Below are 17943 nucleotides of genomic sequence, written 5' to 3'. Positions count from 1 at the left end.
ACAATCCTCCTCAAATCCTTTTCCAGGGATAAGTGGAATATTAAATTAAATGGATGAATGTATAAATCCAACTAAATACCAAAATAAAACTGGACTATTCCCTTCTCACCATCCCAAACCTCAATTCCCACCTCCTAACTCTGCTGCAAATGTTAAGGTTATAAACTAATACACCTGCAGTCAAACAAGACAACCTAACTATTCAGTAACAGGAGATCAGTTAAACTGTGGTGTATCTATATAATGAAATACTATTCATAGGAATGAATATATAAGATAATGTGGAAAAACCACCAAACATATTAAGTGAAATAATATTATGTGTGTATATTGCATTGTCTTTTTTTATTTTTAAGAAGAGAAAAGAATATGCATATAATGTGTTCATATTGGCATAAAATCTCTCCCAAAGGAGTCACAGGAAAATGGTAAGAAGTGATTCCCTTTACTGCCCTGGCCCCCACCCTGCCCCTGCTGTTGTTTGTGCTTTTGAAGAGTGTTAAATTATGGAAGCCCCTCGGGGCCCTCCCTGTCCCCCAGGACCTCTTATTTATACTAAAGTTCCCTGTTTAAAAAAAAAAAAAAAAGTGATTCCCTTTAGACCAGGGTACTAGAGGTTCAGGAAAGAAACAAGATTTTTTAAAGAATATCTTATTTTTTTAGAACAGTTTTAGATTTACACAGGAAATGAGAAGATAGTGCAAAGGAGTTTCACTACACTTTACAGTTTCCACTGTTGTTAACATCTTACATTTGTATGGTACTTTTACTACATATAATGAGATCAGTACTGATGCATTAGTATTAAAGTCCACAATTTACTCAGAATTTTAAAAAGTTTTTTTATTTCATTTTTCTGTCCCAGGATTCCATTCAAGATTCTACAGTAAATTTAACTGTCTCCTTAGGTTCCTCTTTTCTGTGACCATTTTTTGACTTTCCTTGTTTTTGATGACCTTGACAGTTTTTGAGGAGTAATGCTCAAATATTTTGTAGGATGTCCCTCTAGTGGAATTTTCCACAGAAGTAAAGTGCTATTTTCATCACATCATTATCAAGAGTACATGGCACCACATGATTTAGAACAGTTGATACTGACAGGACTTATTATACCATTTTGTGCTTTTTCAATTTTTAAGCCACATATATGTATTATCTACTTAAAGCTTTTGGCTTTCATAAGTGAAGAGACTAATCCATTTTCAGTAGAGCCTGCACTCTGACTACTTTTCCTGATCAACAACTCAGATAATCAATTCCTGTTTCCTATTCAAAACCAAAGTACAGCGGTGCCTTGGTGGCTCAGTCGGTTGGTTAAGCATCTGACTCTTGATTTTGGCTCAGGTCATGATCTCAGGATCATGAAATCGAGCACCACATTGGCTTCCACGCTTATAAGGGAGTCTGCTTGAGATTCTCTCCCTCTGCCCTTCCTCCACTCACACTTGCACATTCCCCTTCTCTCTCTAAAATAAATAAATAAATCTTTTTTAAAAAAGAAACAAACAAACCAAAGTGCAATCTGTAGAACAGTTTCCAGGAATAAAAGCAAAAGAGTACCACAAAGCTAAATGGCTCACTCACTGGACAAACACACCAGCTTATCTTGGTATACAAGACAACTGATCTTTCAAGGAAAAGATTTGTAACTAAGTATATGCAAATCAATAGAGTCCTTAAGAACCCTTTTTTTTACCCTGCCACAAAGAATATCAAGTAACTCAGCAGTCCCAACAGTTAAATCCACCATCCACTCTTAAGTAAGAACAGTGAGTTTTGTTTTTCACAGCTTAATGCCATTTCTCACTATTGCACCAAAGTTACAAATTCCTTGTAAAATGAAAGAGTATCATAGACATGCTTGACTATTTCCTTAGTACACAGCACAAGTTACTGCCCATAACATTTGTATGACTCATCAATACGCAGTTTGTGGAAAACCTGAAAAAGTTCAAGACAAGCAATGAATCAAATGAAAGCTGGAAAATACACTAGGTTTAGGCATCTTAAACTGACTAGCCAACATTTCTGTTAGAGCTAAACTCTTTAAAGGGAAAAATATTGGAGTAGGTAGATACAGCGAGAAAAGAAGTCTAATTCAGAAACCTGTTCACCCTAGCTAAAACCTCTGAAGCCTTAGAGATTCAGCAGGAACACAGTGAAAATGTAGGAAAATTATCTGACTCGATCTACCAGGTTAACACACAAATGGACCTGAAATAAAGATGAGAAGTGGTAAAACCCACCAAAGAGATCCAGCTGCCCCCTAGTAACTCCCTAATCTGCTGAAGTCTCAGTATAGCTGAAAGCTCAGAGTGGTTGCTGCTAACATGTAAAGAGTGGTTCTCAGCCTTGGCTGCATTAGAATCACTTGGGGAGTTTTTAATAGTCCCAATGCCAATGCCTCATCTCTGACCAACTAAATAAATTTCTTGCAATGGATCCAGTAATCAGTACTTAAGTTTCCCAGATGATTCCAATAGGTAGCCAAGGTTGAGAGTCTCTGATTTAAAGTGTGAGACAGAGAAAGCATTCCACAACATGGCGAACTATGCATGGCAAACAGTCTTTCATCACTACTGCCCAGGACTTTGCTGCAAAACCCACCATTCCCCTGCTACAAAGAAGTACTGGATAAATTAGGAAGGGAAACCATCACATCGCTGAACATGAAATAAAGAAAAGGAAATCCTCAAGTTTCAGAAATGAAAGGGACACTTAAGAGCTGGAGCAGTAAGCCTTGGGAGAGAGAAGATGTACTGCCCCAAATGGCTAGGAAGCTCAAGTTTTAAAACTCACCTGCCTAAACAGAAAACATGGCACTTGACTAGTTTAAGGTTGAGAGTAGAATTGAGACCCTTTCATAAAACCAGGACCCTAAAAAGAATGGGCCACAGTGAAAAATATGTTTAGTAAAAGTAAGCTAGTATGGCCATATTAAAATAAGATGTAATTGGGGCACCTGGTTGGCTCAATCTGTTAAGCATCTGCCTTCAGCTCAAGTCATGAGCCCAGAGTCCCAGGATTGAGCCCTGCATTGAGCTCATGGGGCTCCCTGCTCAGTGGGAAGTCTCCTCCCTTTTGCCCTTTACCCCACCCATGCTATCTCTCTCTTTCTTAAGTAAATAAATAAAACCTTATTTTTAAAAAAAAAGATATAATTGTCTTTAATATAAAAGCATTTCTAGGAATGAAAAAAGCCATTATATAATTTTTAAAATAGGAATAATTCACCAGGAAGATAAGAATCCTGAAGGGGTCATTGGATTGCAGGATTCCTTCTCACTAACCTCTGGCTTCCACTGTTCTGATAGGAAGTCAGCTCTCAATCATACACTGCTATTGATTTAGCTTGTTCTGTTTAGGCTGCTATAACAAAAATACCACAGACTGGGTGGCTTAAACAACCAACATTTATTTGTTGCAGTTCTGAGGGCTGGGAAGTCCAAGATCTAGGCAGTGGCAGATTTGGTATCTGGTGAAGGTCTACTTCCTGGTTCATAGGTGTAGGAGTGCTGACAATACTGACTCTATCTTTGGCCCTCCATTTTTGTCCAGATCTGCACAATGACCTCCCTCGGGGCCACATCCTCCAAGTTAATACATCCCCTGACCGGATGTGGGAAGAATCATTCTGATCTTCCCTAAAGTGCCACACACAGAAGGTACCATTTTAGATAACCACCCTTTGATATCACTCCTATGCTCTTCACACTATAAAAACTGTGAGTTAAGATTTGGACTGGATGAAGAATGGGGGCAGAGAATAGCTGCATAGCTGCCTGGATTGTCAGTCCATGGAATCCCCCTAATCAGTAAGTTACCCTGAATAAAACTGTACACAATGTAGAGCAGCTGTGTAGTTTTTAGGTCTCAGAACACCTTCTCAGTGTGGAGGATACATTACTGACCCTCCTCTACCTTCTAAAAATATGTGACCATCTTTTCACTATGTCTTCACATGGCAGATGGAGCAAGGGAGTTTTCTGGGTTCTCTTTTATAAGGACAGTCACATTTATGAGGCACATTTATGTGCCACCCTTATGACTTAATCCCCTTCCAAAGGCCCCCACCTAACACCATCACAATGGGGATTAGGTTTCAACATATGAATTCTGAGGAGACATAAACATTCAGTCTTTCCCACACCCCCTACAGGAGTTGTCTTCCAAATCTTGCATCTTTCAAGATCCTCTGTGTTTAGGCTTCAACAGTGTAACTATAGTGTGTCTACTCAGATCTCTCTGTATTTGTCTTCATCACCGTTCAGGATTTGGAAGTTTTGGAAGCCATTATTTCTTCCAGTATTTTTTCTGGCTCTTTTACTCATTTAACTAAATGAGAGCTGATATATATATATATTTTGTGTTTGTTTGTTTGTTTTTTCAAAGTAGATGTTATGGCCATATGAAACTCAGCAGACTGAATTTCTGCCTAAACCTGATGTGAATCTATTCATTGCTTTCTAAAAAAAGACAGTGACATTAATGTGTATTTTGGGTTAATTTCCTTTAACTATACAAAATCTGTATATGTAAAGTTTTAGGATAAAGCATGTACTTTTGGGATCCCTGGGTAGCGCAGCGGTTTGGCGCCGGCCTTTGGCCCAGGGTGCAATCCTGGAGACCCCGGATCGAATCCCACATCAGGTTCCCGGTGCATGGAGCCTGCCTTCTCCCTCTGCCTGTGTCTCTGCCTCTCTCTCTCTCTCTCTCTCTCTCTCTCTCTCTCTGTGACTATCATAAATAAATAAAAATTAAAAAAAAAAAGCATGTACTTTTATCTGTGTTCTGAAGTAAAAATTTTGATTTTTAAAATGGGGGCCGGATTAAAAGATGACAACAAAGAGTATACTTAAAGAAGTAACCCCAGTAACAGATCTAAATTCTACTGAATTAGTAACAAAAAAAAATTCAACTAAAAAAAAAAACAATTATACCAAGCTGCATGGATTAGCACAATCTTTATTTCCTAGCAGATTTTAGAAGCATACTGCCTAAATTCGGGACCCAACTATGTCACTAGGTGGGTGACTTTGGCTAATTACTTACTACTCTTTGCGTTGGTTTCCTCATCTGTAAAATGGGGATGAGAGAGTACCTACCTCATAAAATAACTGTAAAGATTAAATAGGGTAACATACACGTTGCACTTAGAATACTATACAGCACATGGGTTTCAGTGTATGCTTATTATCTACACCAGAGGTGATCAAACATTTTCTTAAAGGACCAGAGAATAAATATTTTAGGCTTTGTAGGCCAGATGTTCTCTGTCACCGTTACTTTGTTTTTATGCTAAAGTAGACACAATCTGTAAATGAAAGGGCATGGCTGTTCTGTTGTGGCTTTTACAAAAAAACAGACATCGGGCTGGATTTAACTGGTGGGCTATAGTTTGTCAATCCTTGATCTACATGGCTGCAGGAGATTGGTATTTTTCTCTCATAGAGTAGTTTGGCGTAAGTGACCTCAGTCCAGTATAGTGAACCCACAGAATCAGGGATGCAGGCTCCTTCTATTTCATTGTTCTACCATCCCTAAGTTCTTGCTACATTATTATCCAAGATGGCTTATCACCACATCCACATTTCATGGGAGGAAGGGGAAAATAGAGGTTATGCCACTTTCTATAAGTGGCGGTTCTCAGGACATCTGGCAATGTCTGGAGACATCTTTGGTTCTCACATTGGGTTGAGGGGGGTGCTCTTGGCATATAAGCCAGGAATGTTGCTAAATAGCTAAATATATCCTACAATGAACAGGAGCATTGTTCAGTCCAAATGTCAGCAGGACTGGGGATTGACAAAACTTGTTAAGGGAACAACTCTGAAGTATTATACACTTTTTTTTCTCCTTATAGTAGCTAGAAACCAATTCATACAGTTGTATCTGGCTCTCATGGGAGGCTACAAAACGTTGCATTTCTTCTGGATGATCATATGCCTGGTAAAAATGTCATGTTTTTATAATTCAAAAAGAAGAAACACCCTGGGAGCCAATTAACATTGCTAGTATCAAGGTATTTATCCATAGGGGTACTACAACCCAGCGGATGGGAATCCTGTTTTTCACGGCTCCTTTTCCTCTTGACAATAAAGGAAATACATTCCCAAATGTTTACTCTTTGGTCATACCCTTTTCTGTCATCTGTTAACACATTATTTTAATTAGAGACGAAATGACTGGATACAATTTGAGATGAAAAATCGTATTGTCTGAAGAATATGCCTTCAATGTTTCCAAGATTTCTAGTTTATTCATTACTTGTTAGTCAATTGTTCTCCTTCATAACCATAGAGAGAGATCATGTTTCTCTGTGAAGATGTAAGATGGTTGGAAAATTTAGACAACAAACATTATTCATTTTTTCCTAGGGTAAGATACTTCTATAAATGGGCTGATTTCACTGGTATACATTTTAATTTCTTTAAAATGGTGCTATTCTCAGAATAACCTAACTAAAAATTTGTGTGTGTGTGTGTGTGTGTGTGTGTGTGTGTGTAGGAAATACCTTGCTTTTATTCCCTCCACATTATGATTATTCCTTAAAACCTCAGTTTTAGAACTTGATAGTTGTCTGATCTATAATCAGATACTTTTCCAGGCCTTTGCTTATCGATTTACTGAAGGATTAGGGTTAAGAAGGTGGTTTAAAAAAAAAAAAAAAAGCAGCTCTGGTGGCTCAGCAGTTTAGCTCAGGATCCCGCCTTCAGTCCACAGCATGATCCTGGAGACCCGGGATCGAGTCCCGCGTCAGGCTCCCTGCATGGAGCCAGCTCCTCCCTCTATCTGCGTCTCTGCCTCTCTCTCTCTCTCTCTCTCTCTCTGTCTCTCATGAATAAATAAAATCTTAAAAAAAAAAAAGGTATAACTGACAAAATTGTAAAATATTTAAAGTATACAATGTGATGGTCTGATATATATATACACTGGGAAAGGATTCTCCCCATCAAATTAACACATCTATCGCCTCTCTTACTTTTTTTTTTTTATGAGAACATTTAAGTTCTACTCTCTTAGCAGAATTTATTCATAACCGAGTTTACACCCTTTCATCAATTGCTCATTCCCTTGACCACCCCCTCCCCCAGTCCATGGTAACCACTTTTCTACTATCTGTTTCTATGAATTCAACTTTTTATTTTTATTTTTTTTAAGATTCTACTAATAAGCAATACCATGCAGTATTTGTCATTCTCTGTCTGGCTTACTTCTCTTAGGATGATGCCTTCCAGGTTCATCTGTATTGTCAAAAAACCACAAGATTTCCTTCTTTCTTTTATGGCTGAAAAATAATCCACATCTTTATCCATTCATCCATTGATGGACACTTAGGTCATTTTCACAGCTTCGCTCTGAGACACTGATTTCACACTTCCTTTGAGTATATACCCAGAAGTGGAATTGCTGGATCATATGGTAATTCTATTTTTAATTTTTTTGAGGAACTTCCACACAGTTTCCCATAATGGCTATAGTAGTTTATGTTGCTATCACTGATATAAGAAAGTTCCCTTTTCTCCACATCCTCATCCAGGATCTGTTATCTCCTGTCTTTTTGAAAACAAATATCCTAACAGATATGAGGTACTTTACTGTGGTTCTGACTACATTTCCCCAAGGATTAGTGATGTTGAGAACATCTTCTTGTGTATTGGTTTTTGGAGAAATGTCTATTTGAAGTCTTTGCCTATTTTTTGGTTAGCTTATTTGCAGTTTTCTGTCTCTGAGTTATAGGAGTTCCTTGTATATTTTGGATATTAACCCCCATCGGATAATGTGGTTTGCAAATATCTTCTCCTATTGCATAGGCTGCCTTTTCATTTTGTTGATGGTTTTCTTTGCTGTGAAGAAACTTTTTAGTTTGGTGCAGTCTCACTTGTTTAATTTTTCTTTTCTTGCCTTTGCTATTTGTGTCACATCCAAAAAATCTGTATTTCATGTATTTCTATTCTGATCTTTTTATTTACTTCCTTCTGCTAACTTAGGGCTTAGTTTATTCTTATTTTTCTTTTCTAGTTCCTTAAAGGTAGGTGATTTTTTAAGATTACCAATCTTGTGTCTTCCACCTTTTATCTGCCTTGTTTTTAACTGAGCATTTTACATGATTACATTTTCCTCTCTTCTCAGCATATCAATTTTTTTTTAGCGGCTACCCTAGAGTTTGCTATAAACATTTACACTAATCTAAGTCCACTTTTTTTTTCTAAGTCCACTTTTAAAGAGCACTATACAACTTCCCTGAGTTTTATTTTTTATTTATTTTTTAAAGATTTTATTTATTTATGAGAGACACACAGAGAGAGAGGCAGAGACATAGGCAGAGGGAGAAGCAGGCTCCATGCAGGAAGCTCAATGTGGGACTCGATCCCAGGATTCTGGGATCACTCCCTGAGCCCAAGGCAGATGCTCAACCGCTGAGCCACCCAGGTATCCCACCTGAGTTTTCTTTTAATCTCACATATCCTAGACATATCAACAGGAATAGATGACACACAAAAACAAAAACAGCCGCCAGAAAACCCTCCAAGCCTACTCTCTGTGGCAAAAGGAGCAGGAAAGGGGCAACCTAGCACAAATTTAGCAAAGGATCCTATAGCTGGGGTTGCAGGCTGGCCCACAATGCCAAGAACCAGAGGCTTAAATGAAGAACCAAATGGGAAACTCCACCTCCCACCCACATACACTGCAACAGGTTAGGCCCATACTAATCACACCAGCAGCACCAAGAGCCCAGCCAGCATCTCCTAGCCCTCTACCCAGCTGCACACAGCAACCCAGGCTCAGTACTTCCTGGTCCTCCACACAGTGGCAAAGGCAACCCAGGCCCAGTTGTCTCCCAACTCCCTACTCAGTAGAGAAAGGTGGCTTAGGCAAATGCTTTCATCCCCCCAAATACCATAAGAGAATGAATGACAGCCCCACTGGCACCAAGTAGCCTGGCCCACAAAAGTGCTCCCAGACCCACAGGTACAGCATCTATCTCCTAGCAGCACCAAGCCTAGGGAGGTGCACTTTTGCTCTCAATGATTATCAGCAGGGATTGAGCAGAGAACCCCAGGAGTGCCAAGTAAACAAAACAAACCAGAACAGCACTGTAAGGGCTCTAAAAGTCAAACCATCACTGGAACTACAGCCCACTAAAATCAACCAAGACTTACATACTAAACCAAACAGGGTAAATACCTACTAAAATATATATTTAAATGGGATCAAGAGTCACCTAATACAATATCCAAAATATTCAGGATACAATTTAAAAACCACTCATCATACCAAGAACCAAGAAGAACTTTAATAAGAGAAGACCACTAACTGACATCAACACCGAAATGAATCCGATCTTGGAATTATCTGACAAGAATTTTAAAGCAGCCATTATAAAAATGCTTTAACATGTAATATTTGATTATCAAAACATGAAAAACAAAATCTCAGCAAAGAAATAAAAGCTATAAAAAAGAACCAAATTATCTAAACTATTACAATAACTGAAATAAAAACTTAGTGGATTCTGGAGCAGAATACAGAGGACAGAATCAGAACTTGAAAACAAATCAAGAAAATTTACTCAATCTGAACAGAGAAAAAAAAAAGACAAAAATTGAGTTGAGCCTCAGGGCTTACAGTAACAATAGTAAAACAGGTAACATTTGCATGATCAAGGTCCCAGAAAAAGAGGAGGAAAAAATGGGAGAAAAAGTACCCAAAAACATAATGGCTGAAAACTCCCCAGATTTGGTGAAAGGCGAAATCCTACAAATTTGAGAAGTTTGGGAAACCCACACAGAATATACCTGAGGAAATTCACACCAAGACATCATAATTAAACTTGAGAAAACCAAAGACAGAAAAAATCTTGAAAGCAGTCATAGAAAAGTAACAATTAAAACACCAATTCAAGGACAGACTTTTCATCTGAAACCCTAGAGGCCAGAATTAAGTGGTACAGCATCTTTCTACTGCTGAGAGAAAAGCACTGTCAGTAGCAAATTCTTATATTCGGTGAGAATATCCTTCAGAATGACTGAAAAGACTGTCTGATATGAAGGAAAAACAAATCCAGGGATTAAACAGATTGAGTAACATAGAATCCATCACCATTTGAATTCTTGTTATCTATATCCAGGGACTGAAAAAAGACAGCCAGGAATACCTGGACCATGAAATGATAACATAGCTTTTTACATTAAAAAAGAAAAAAAAGTGCCTTAATAAAAAGTTATTTTACAAAGAGCTTGTAATAATTTGAGAAAATACCCAAGGTCAAAACAAAACAAAATAAAACAAAAACAATAAAAGCAACTGACAACATTATGCATACAGTTTTGTTTTATATATTTCTGACAGGAAATTATGAATTTTTCCTGTTTTTTGTATTTTCCAATTTGACTCAAGTATTTGTTACTTTTTAAATATTTGCTAGCTGTGTAACTGAACCCTAACCATTTTGAAGAATGGGCTCAAGGAAATGATATAGCACAACTACTCCTGCAGTTTCCAAAAAAGAACAGTGTTGTCTTTTACATACCTGTGAATCTGTCCATTTTTATGCAGGTATTCCAACCCTTCCAGCACTTCTTTGAGTATTGTGGCAATGGTAGGTTCATCTAGGACTCCACTTTTGTGCTCCCCCTTTGCCACAATGTGCTTAATAATATCTAGAACAGAACCTGAAAACAGAAGACAAAATTTGCCATAAATTTTTGACTCAATATAATTCAGAGCCATTTTGAAATCAAACCACATGTAAGCCTTTTCATAAACTTAACTGTGTAGGAAAGGAAAAAATGGCAAATACAAGGAAATGCAGAAGTTTAAAGTTAATAATTTATTTTCTAAAACAGGAAGCAGCCTAACATCCAATTGCAGTGTAACACCAGCATTTCCTTTAGACTTTTTTTTTTTTTTTTTTTTTTAGATTTTTATTTATTTATTCACGAGAGACACCGAGAGAGAGGCAGAGATAGGCAGAGGGAGAAGCAGGCTCCACGAAGGGAGCCCGATGTGGGACTCGATCCCGGAACTCCAGGATCATGCCCTGAGCCAAAGGCAGACGTTCAACTACTGAGCCACCCAAGTGTCCCTCCTTTAGACTTTTAAAGTAAGAATTTGGAAAAAGTAGTGGAGGATTTTTAACCACATCTGAAGAATACCTAGGTAAACTATACCCATCAATAACACTTTAGTATATGATACCACAAAGTAATTTAGGTTTCCAACACTGGATCAGATTATGCAACATTCTACAAATAAACATAAAAATACAACTACAACACAGGACAAATTACAGAAGAAATGCTTGGCAGGAAAAAGATCACATGTACATGCAAACTACCTTAAGGGTTAAAATTATTCTTCAGGTTAATAATAATAAAATAGGTGAAGAAAAACATGAAAAGAATAAAAATGGCAGTTCTCTTTCAATAACAGCCCAGACGTATCATCACTCCCATTCTTCCCCAATCAGAAATAATGCTCTGACTAAAAATCGGGACAAAGAGAGGGAAGAGACACCTATGCAATAATTAAAATCATAGAACGTTGACTCCCATAACTAATTATTATAATCAAAACAAGTTTGCTAGAGATTGAGAAGATTTCTGGCAGAACAATGGCTCATAAAGATCACAAATCAAAACACAAACCAAAACATTGAAATTGTGCCAAGAAGTAGAATATAACATAAAGGGCACAGAAAGTATTGGAGTTCCATTTCTTGGCATAAGATCTCAATGATCAAGACTAAAGCTAAAACACACACTTGTTGAAAACTTGCCCTAGTAGGTGCTTTTATTTCGTACTTACAAGAAAAAATGTACTTCCAAATAGATGGAAAGAAGGATCTAGATGGAATCCTTCAAAATATACACATTTACTTCAGATCTCATTTGAAATCCACTAACTTGATAAACTTGATTTTTAAAAAAGGCATAAATCCAGGATGAAAATGAAAAACAAAGAAGATAAAGAAGAGAGACGACAATCATCTTTTGGAGGAAGGAAAACAAAAAGTTAACTGACTAAGCAGAGTAGAGCAATCTGCAACTCCAATGCCTGTGAAGGAGTGCTGCCAACTAGGAAACAATATCCCTATAGAGCACATTCTGCAAGGTCTACCTAAGAGGAAGTGAGAGGGGATTGAAGGAAAGTGCTGAAAACAAGAAACTGGTTCAAAGTTCATATATCAAGGAAGAAGATACCCAGATTCCTCCCCCCTCTCTGAAAGCCAGGTCACTGCCACTCCCCAGGTCCTGCAGGAGACAGGCAATTTACTCTCTGGAGATAATGAATCAGGGAGGCTCCAGATTCCAAGTGGCATTTTAATATGCATTATCACACTTTCCCTCTCTCTATTGCTGGGATTCACAAGACTGTGACTCACATAGGGAGAGCCCTAAAGGAGACATTTTGTTCTGCTTAGTTTAATCAATCACATATTAGTCCCCAAAGCAAAGTGACTATAACCAACAGGCCATATGTTTCATTCTTTTGAGAAATCCAGGCCACATAGGAACTGCTTAGTAAGAAGACATTTGTATAAATAAATGCCAACTGAATTACATATTTATAATGTAAAGAGTATCTAAAATAATGCAAAGGGAGACATTCCTAGTAGAAATTAAAAATACAATTTATCTCTTCAACAATTTGGCCATATTATATGCAAGATCTAGATCTAGGTACTATAAAATATATCAAGATACACATGGTATAACTGCTGACTTTCTGGGAACTTCCAGTCTGGTGGATCAAAAAAAAAAAATGGAACAATAGAGACGTAGAGCACATAGAAAGTTATTAGAGCTGTATTTTTGAAGAGTTTGAAGCAGGAATTCCTTTTTAAAATCTTAAAAGATTGGGGCAGCCCGGGTGGCTCAGCGGTTTAGTGCCACCTTCAGCCCAGGGCCTGATCTTGGGACCCAGGATCGAGTCCCCCATCAGGCTCCCTGCATGGAGCCTGCTTCTCCCTCAGACTGTGTCTGTGCCTCTCTCTGTGTCTGTCATGAATAAATAAAATCTTTAAAAAAAAAATCTTAAAAGATTGGTAAATGATTTCACATCATCAGTGATCAATAGAGAAATTAAAGCAGTGCACATCCCCAGTCTATGTCCAGGACAGACATTCTGAATAAGGTATTTAAGAAGTCCCTTTTAATATACAGTTTCTTTTCCATTTCAGTCTTCCAACAGTATAATTTTTATAGGTGGAAGGATAATTATGTCACAAAGACTTTTATTTTTAACTGAAAATCTTGGTCCTGGAAGGTACACATTTTTTCCCCTATGATTCCTCCAGCATTTTATAGCATCTAAAGTGATGATGGTGCTTACAATTGTCCTTCCTCAATTAATCAATTGCTTACAATTGTCCTTCCTAATGTAATCAAAATTACATAGAACTCTTCATATCAACTAAGAAATGTGAAAGTAAAACATGCTAAATAAAAGAAGACTGTAAAAAAAAAAAGAAGAAGACTGTAGATTATCACTAGATGATTCAATTAACACATAATAATGAGTAGAAATAATGAAGGAAAGTTATAACAGCACACACAACCTTATGTCCTTGGGCACACAATCTGAAAGAAATATCCTACAGGGAAAATCAGTTCTCAAATTTTAACACATGAAGGGATTAGTTGGCAAATAGCTAAAAATGCAGATTTCCAGATCTTACAGACCGTCATTCCAAAGATCTAAGGTGAGCCCACAATGTATTTTAACACCCTCAACTCCCTGATAAACACTGTCCATTGATACCTAAGCATTTCTCAGAGTAAAAGAAGACTAGAAAATAAGAGGAAATGGGTACAAATTTGGAAACAAAGCAAAAAGTTAAAATGTAGACACCTATTCTAAAAGTCTATCTGATATCTGCTTTCCTAGCCTATGGCACAAAACATTTAAAAAGCAATGCAAATCTATAACTGCACAAGAAAATTATTACAAAATATTAAAATAATATTGAAAAAGTGGCAAAACAGCTGCTGGTTAAAGACACTTGTTATGTCCCATGATTACAGCTCAAATAACTCAGCTGACATGTTCATTTCCTCAATTTATTTTACTTTATTTTGTTTTTTTTAGAAGAGTTTATTTATTCATGAGACACAGAGAGGCAGAGACAAAGGCAGAGAGAGAAGCAGGCTCCATACAAGGAGCCCAATGTGGGATTCGATCCTGGGACCCCAGGATCATACCCTGAGCCTATGGCATATGCTCAACTGCTGAGCCACCCAGGCGCCCCTCCTCAATTTATTTTAATGAAAAAATACTCTTTGAGTTCATAATTAGCTCATTTTGGTTACTAGAATTTCTGCCAAGAAGCTTTAACCAGTACTTAGACACTGGGTTTTGTGTCTTCCTAAGCTGTGGAAGGTATCAAAGGGTACAAAATTTGCTTGGGCTGAGTATTCCATTTCAAAGAGACATGCCCCTCCACTGTTGCTTGAGCAACCAAAGCTGGTCACTATTATTATCAGATATTTTACCTGGGTCCTGCTTATATCAAAGAAGTTCTCATATTTTTTATGTCTTAGAAAATGACAAAGTTGAGAATGTCCCTAAACAACAAAATGCACTAAGACAGTGAATTTAAATTAGATTTCTGCATTGCCACAATTCATACCTCTGAGTCCTACAGGTAATTCTCTCTCTTCTCCTTTTAGAAGCTTTCTTAATTACTTTGATTTCTAAAACTCTTATATTGTAGTTTGGTGCTAATAAATTGCAGAAATAGCAATTTAGATCAGAACTGCTTCTCATTTCTGAAGATTAACTTCCTATGCTAATAAATTCCAATATTCGACATCAGAGTTTAATTCACACAGGAATATCACAGTTATAAGGAAGCAGTAAGAAATGACTATAATATTGACACACTGAATTAAACTTATTTTAACTATGATGTCCACCTGCTTGATAGGCATTAAGAGTGATAGTTCCAATTTAGTTTTCGATTTAATTAGCTTATTAAATTCTACATCAGGGCAGCCCGGGTGGCTCAGCGGTTTAGCACTGCCTTCAGCCCAGGGTGTGGTCCTGGGGACCTGGGATCGAGTCCCACGTCAGGCTCACTGCTTGGAATGGAGCCTGCTTCTCCCTCTGCCTGTGTCTCTCTCTCTCTGCGTTTCTCATGAATAAGTAAATAAAATCTTTTAAAAAATAATAATAGTAGGGCAGTCCTGGTGGCGCAGTGGTTTGGCGCCGCCTGCAGCCTGGGGTGTGATCCTGGAGACCTGGGATCGAGTCCCACGTCGGGCTCCCAGCGTGGAGCCTGCTTCTTCCTCTGCCTGTGTCTCTGCCTCTCTCTGTGTCTATGAATAAATAAATAAATCTTAAAAAAAAATAATAATAATAATAAATTCTACATCAGTACAATGTTGTTAAATGAAAAATATGCTTCTGTTTTAAATATTCTGGTGAAAAAAGTTGATGTGAAAGTAGCCTAAACATAATTCTGTTAACTCTGGTTATTTACGTTATTTAATTACTCAAAGGGAGCCCCTGCTTATCAATGATCTCCTCTTCTCACTCTCTTGGCTCCAACTGTAAGCCCCCATCAGTTCACACCACACTAGTCCATCCTGCCTCTAGAACCTTCTCTGCGCAGTGTTCCCTCTATCTGGATCACTTCTCACATCTTCCCCTTGATACCACCTCCACCTCCCACTTCACCTGGCTAATTATTATTACCTATTCTTCAGGTCTCAGCTGAACATCACCTCCTGTGTTAAGCCCACTGCATCCATTCTCCCTCAATAAGGTTAAATTCTGGTACCTGTTCCCATGGCACCTGATACTTCTTCCTGGTCCTCTACAAATTTATAATTATTTAATTGTAACTTTTCTGTATTAGCTATAAGGCCCCTAAGAGCAAGGAACTAACAGTATGATTCACCAACGTATTGGTGATCTGTAAGTATTTAACGAATGGAATTTTAATTGAGCTATAAACCTTGGCATGTTTCTCTGTATTTCAAAAACATTTTGAAGTTCTGCTTAGTTCTAGCTTTTGTTTTCTAAAAAGTGCTTAATATATCTCTTCAGTTTAAATGTTTTCTCACTTCATAACTAAAACAGCAAGACTTCGTTTTCCTAAAACAAAAGATGTCAATTCTTTAATATTTTAAAAGGTTCAGATACAAGATTATGTTGACTCATAAAAATATAAGTAATTTTAAAAGAGTTAATGGCTGGAACATGTTTGAAAACTATCCTCCAGGAAATCTGCTGAGTACCAGGCTAGAAAAATTGGGCACTGTCCCAGGAAACCTAAGACAAGGAGGGGCAGAGAGGTACATTTAAAAGACACCCTGCCCAGCTATATGTCCTGCCTCTTCTAAGATCAGGATATATACTGCCTGAGAGAGAAACAGGGATTCTTTAAAAAAATACATATTCATTCTGCTTAGGAGTAGCAGAAAGGATAGGCCAGTATACAGGTGTGGATGAAGGAATTAATAAGCAAGACAATGTATTCCTATTCATCAGAGGACTTTTTAGCAAAACATTAAAAACTCTGTATTATATACATTTTTGTAAATTGCAAATAAAGAAAATTATGCTACAGGTGATCAATAACGAAAGATACAGTATTACCTAATATTCCCATATCTGTCCATACTGAAAGAACCATGCTTGACCACCATCTTGAAAGGTGGTTGGTGTTAGCAAGGATTCCAACCATCATATGAACAGGGCCTTTAACAAAGCCATCCAGTTTCTCCAGTGTGTCACTAATGGGATTGAAACAAAAAGGTGATTCTGGCTACACTGAAAAGCATCAAATAACAAGGGATTATTATTAATGGCTAAATTTCTTGTGCATCTACATGTCAGCACAATGAGAGATGCCTAACATGTCACTTCATTTACTATACCCCAATACCCTAAAATACAGAAAGGTATCCCCATTTGACAGAAAAGTAATAGTTCAAAGAGTTTAAACAGTTTTGCCCAATGACATAAACCTGCTAAGTAGGAAAGATGGAATTTAATTCTAAAGCCTATGCTCTTTCCTTTATGGCCTCTCTGGGGAAGTAAGGTGTTAAATGAAGTATAATATTATCAATTCTAAAATGGAAAATCATGCTCCCACACAAAATACATATGCAAACAAAAACCAGGCAGCATAGTAATGGGAAGGTTGGGCAGTTCCATCACTAACTGGTCCTCCCAATCTTGCCACAAGATTCAAACCGATGCTTTAGCAAAATGTCTAATTTATTACATGACTTGGGCCTTCGGGCAACCGTAACAAAATGTTCAATCTATACATGACAATGGTCTACTGTTGGCAATCAGCAATACTTACATTTCATTCTAAGGACTCAATCAGAAATAGCTATATAGATATTGCAGCATAAAGCACACCATAATTAATTATGTTAATATTGGGGACCAAAATTTTCTGTGTAGGAGAAAGAGGTTCAAGTATAATCTTAAGTTTTAAAAGTCTATAAAGTTAAACTTGAATTGGAAACATTAATTCCAGGGGATCCCTGGGTGGCTCAGCCTGCTTCTCCCTCTGCCTGTGGCTCTGCCTCTCTCTCTCTCTCTCTGTCTATCATGAACAAATAAATAAAATCTTTAAAACAAAAAAGGAAGTATTAATTCCAAATAATAATTTTTAATACACTGTATTTCCAAGTTCTTATCCTAAACATCCCCTCTATGATCTCTAGATACCTTTCGCCTAACAAAGAACATAACTCGTTAGAGTATTGGCTGATTCTGGGTCTGGGAAAACAATAAATGTGACCCTAGGAAATCCTGAACCAAACATAAAGTAACCAGACTTAATCGATTCATGTCAAGAGGACACAAGAGTAAGCTTAAAGGGAGACCCATTGACAAAATTTTGGACAATCTGAGCATCCAAAACATAGAGTAAAACTGACTGAAAGTCACAAATATATAAAATTCCTTGTGTCA

The 17943-nt window shown here is 37.5% G+C and overlaps 1 protein-coding gene across 2 annotated transcripts in view; it reads right to left on the bottom strand.

Moving 5' to 3' along the window:
- Positions 1 to 17943, bottom strand: part of OXSR1 (oxidative stress responsive kinase 1) — a 91560-nt gene that overhangs the window by 47869 nt on the left and 25748 nt on the right. For both annotated transcript variants that reach the window (XM_026001004.2, XM_026001005.2), the window contains exon 4: positions 10535 to 10676. In XM_026001004.2, coding sequence (XP_025856789.1) covers positions 10535 to 10676 — 142 coding nt within the window. The remainder of the gene's footprint in view (positions 1 to 10534; positions 10677 to 17943) is intronic.

Source organism: Vulpes vulpes, chromosome 11, assembly GCF_048418805.1.
Source record: "Vulpes vulpes isolate BD-2025 chromosome 11, VulVul3, whole genome shotgun sequence".
In the NCBI taxonomy this organism is placed as follows: Eukaryota; Metazoa; Chordata; class Mammalia; order Carnivora; family Canidae; genus Vulpes; species Vulpes vulpes.
This window is presented reverse-complemented; position numbering and strand designations above follow the sequence as displayed.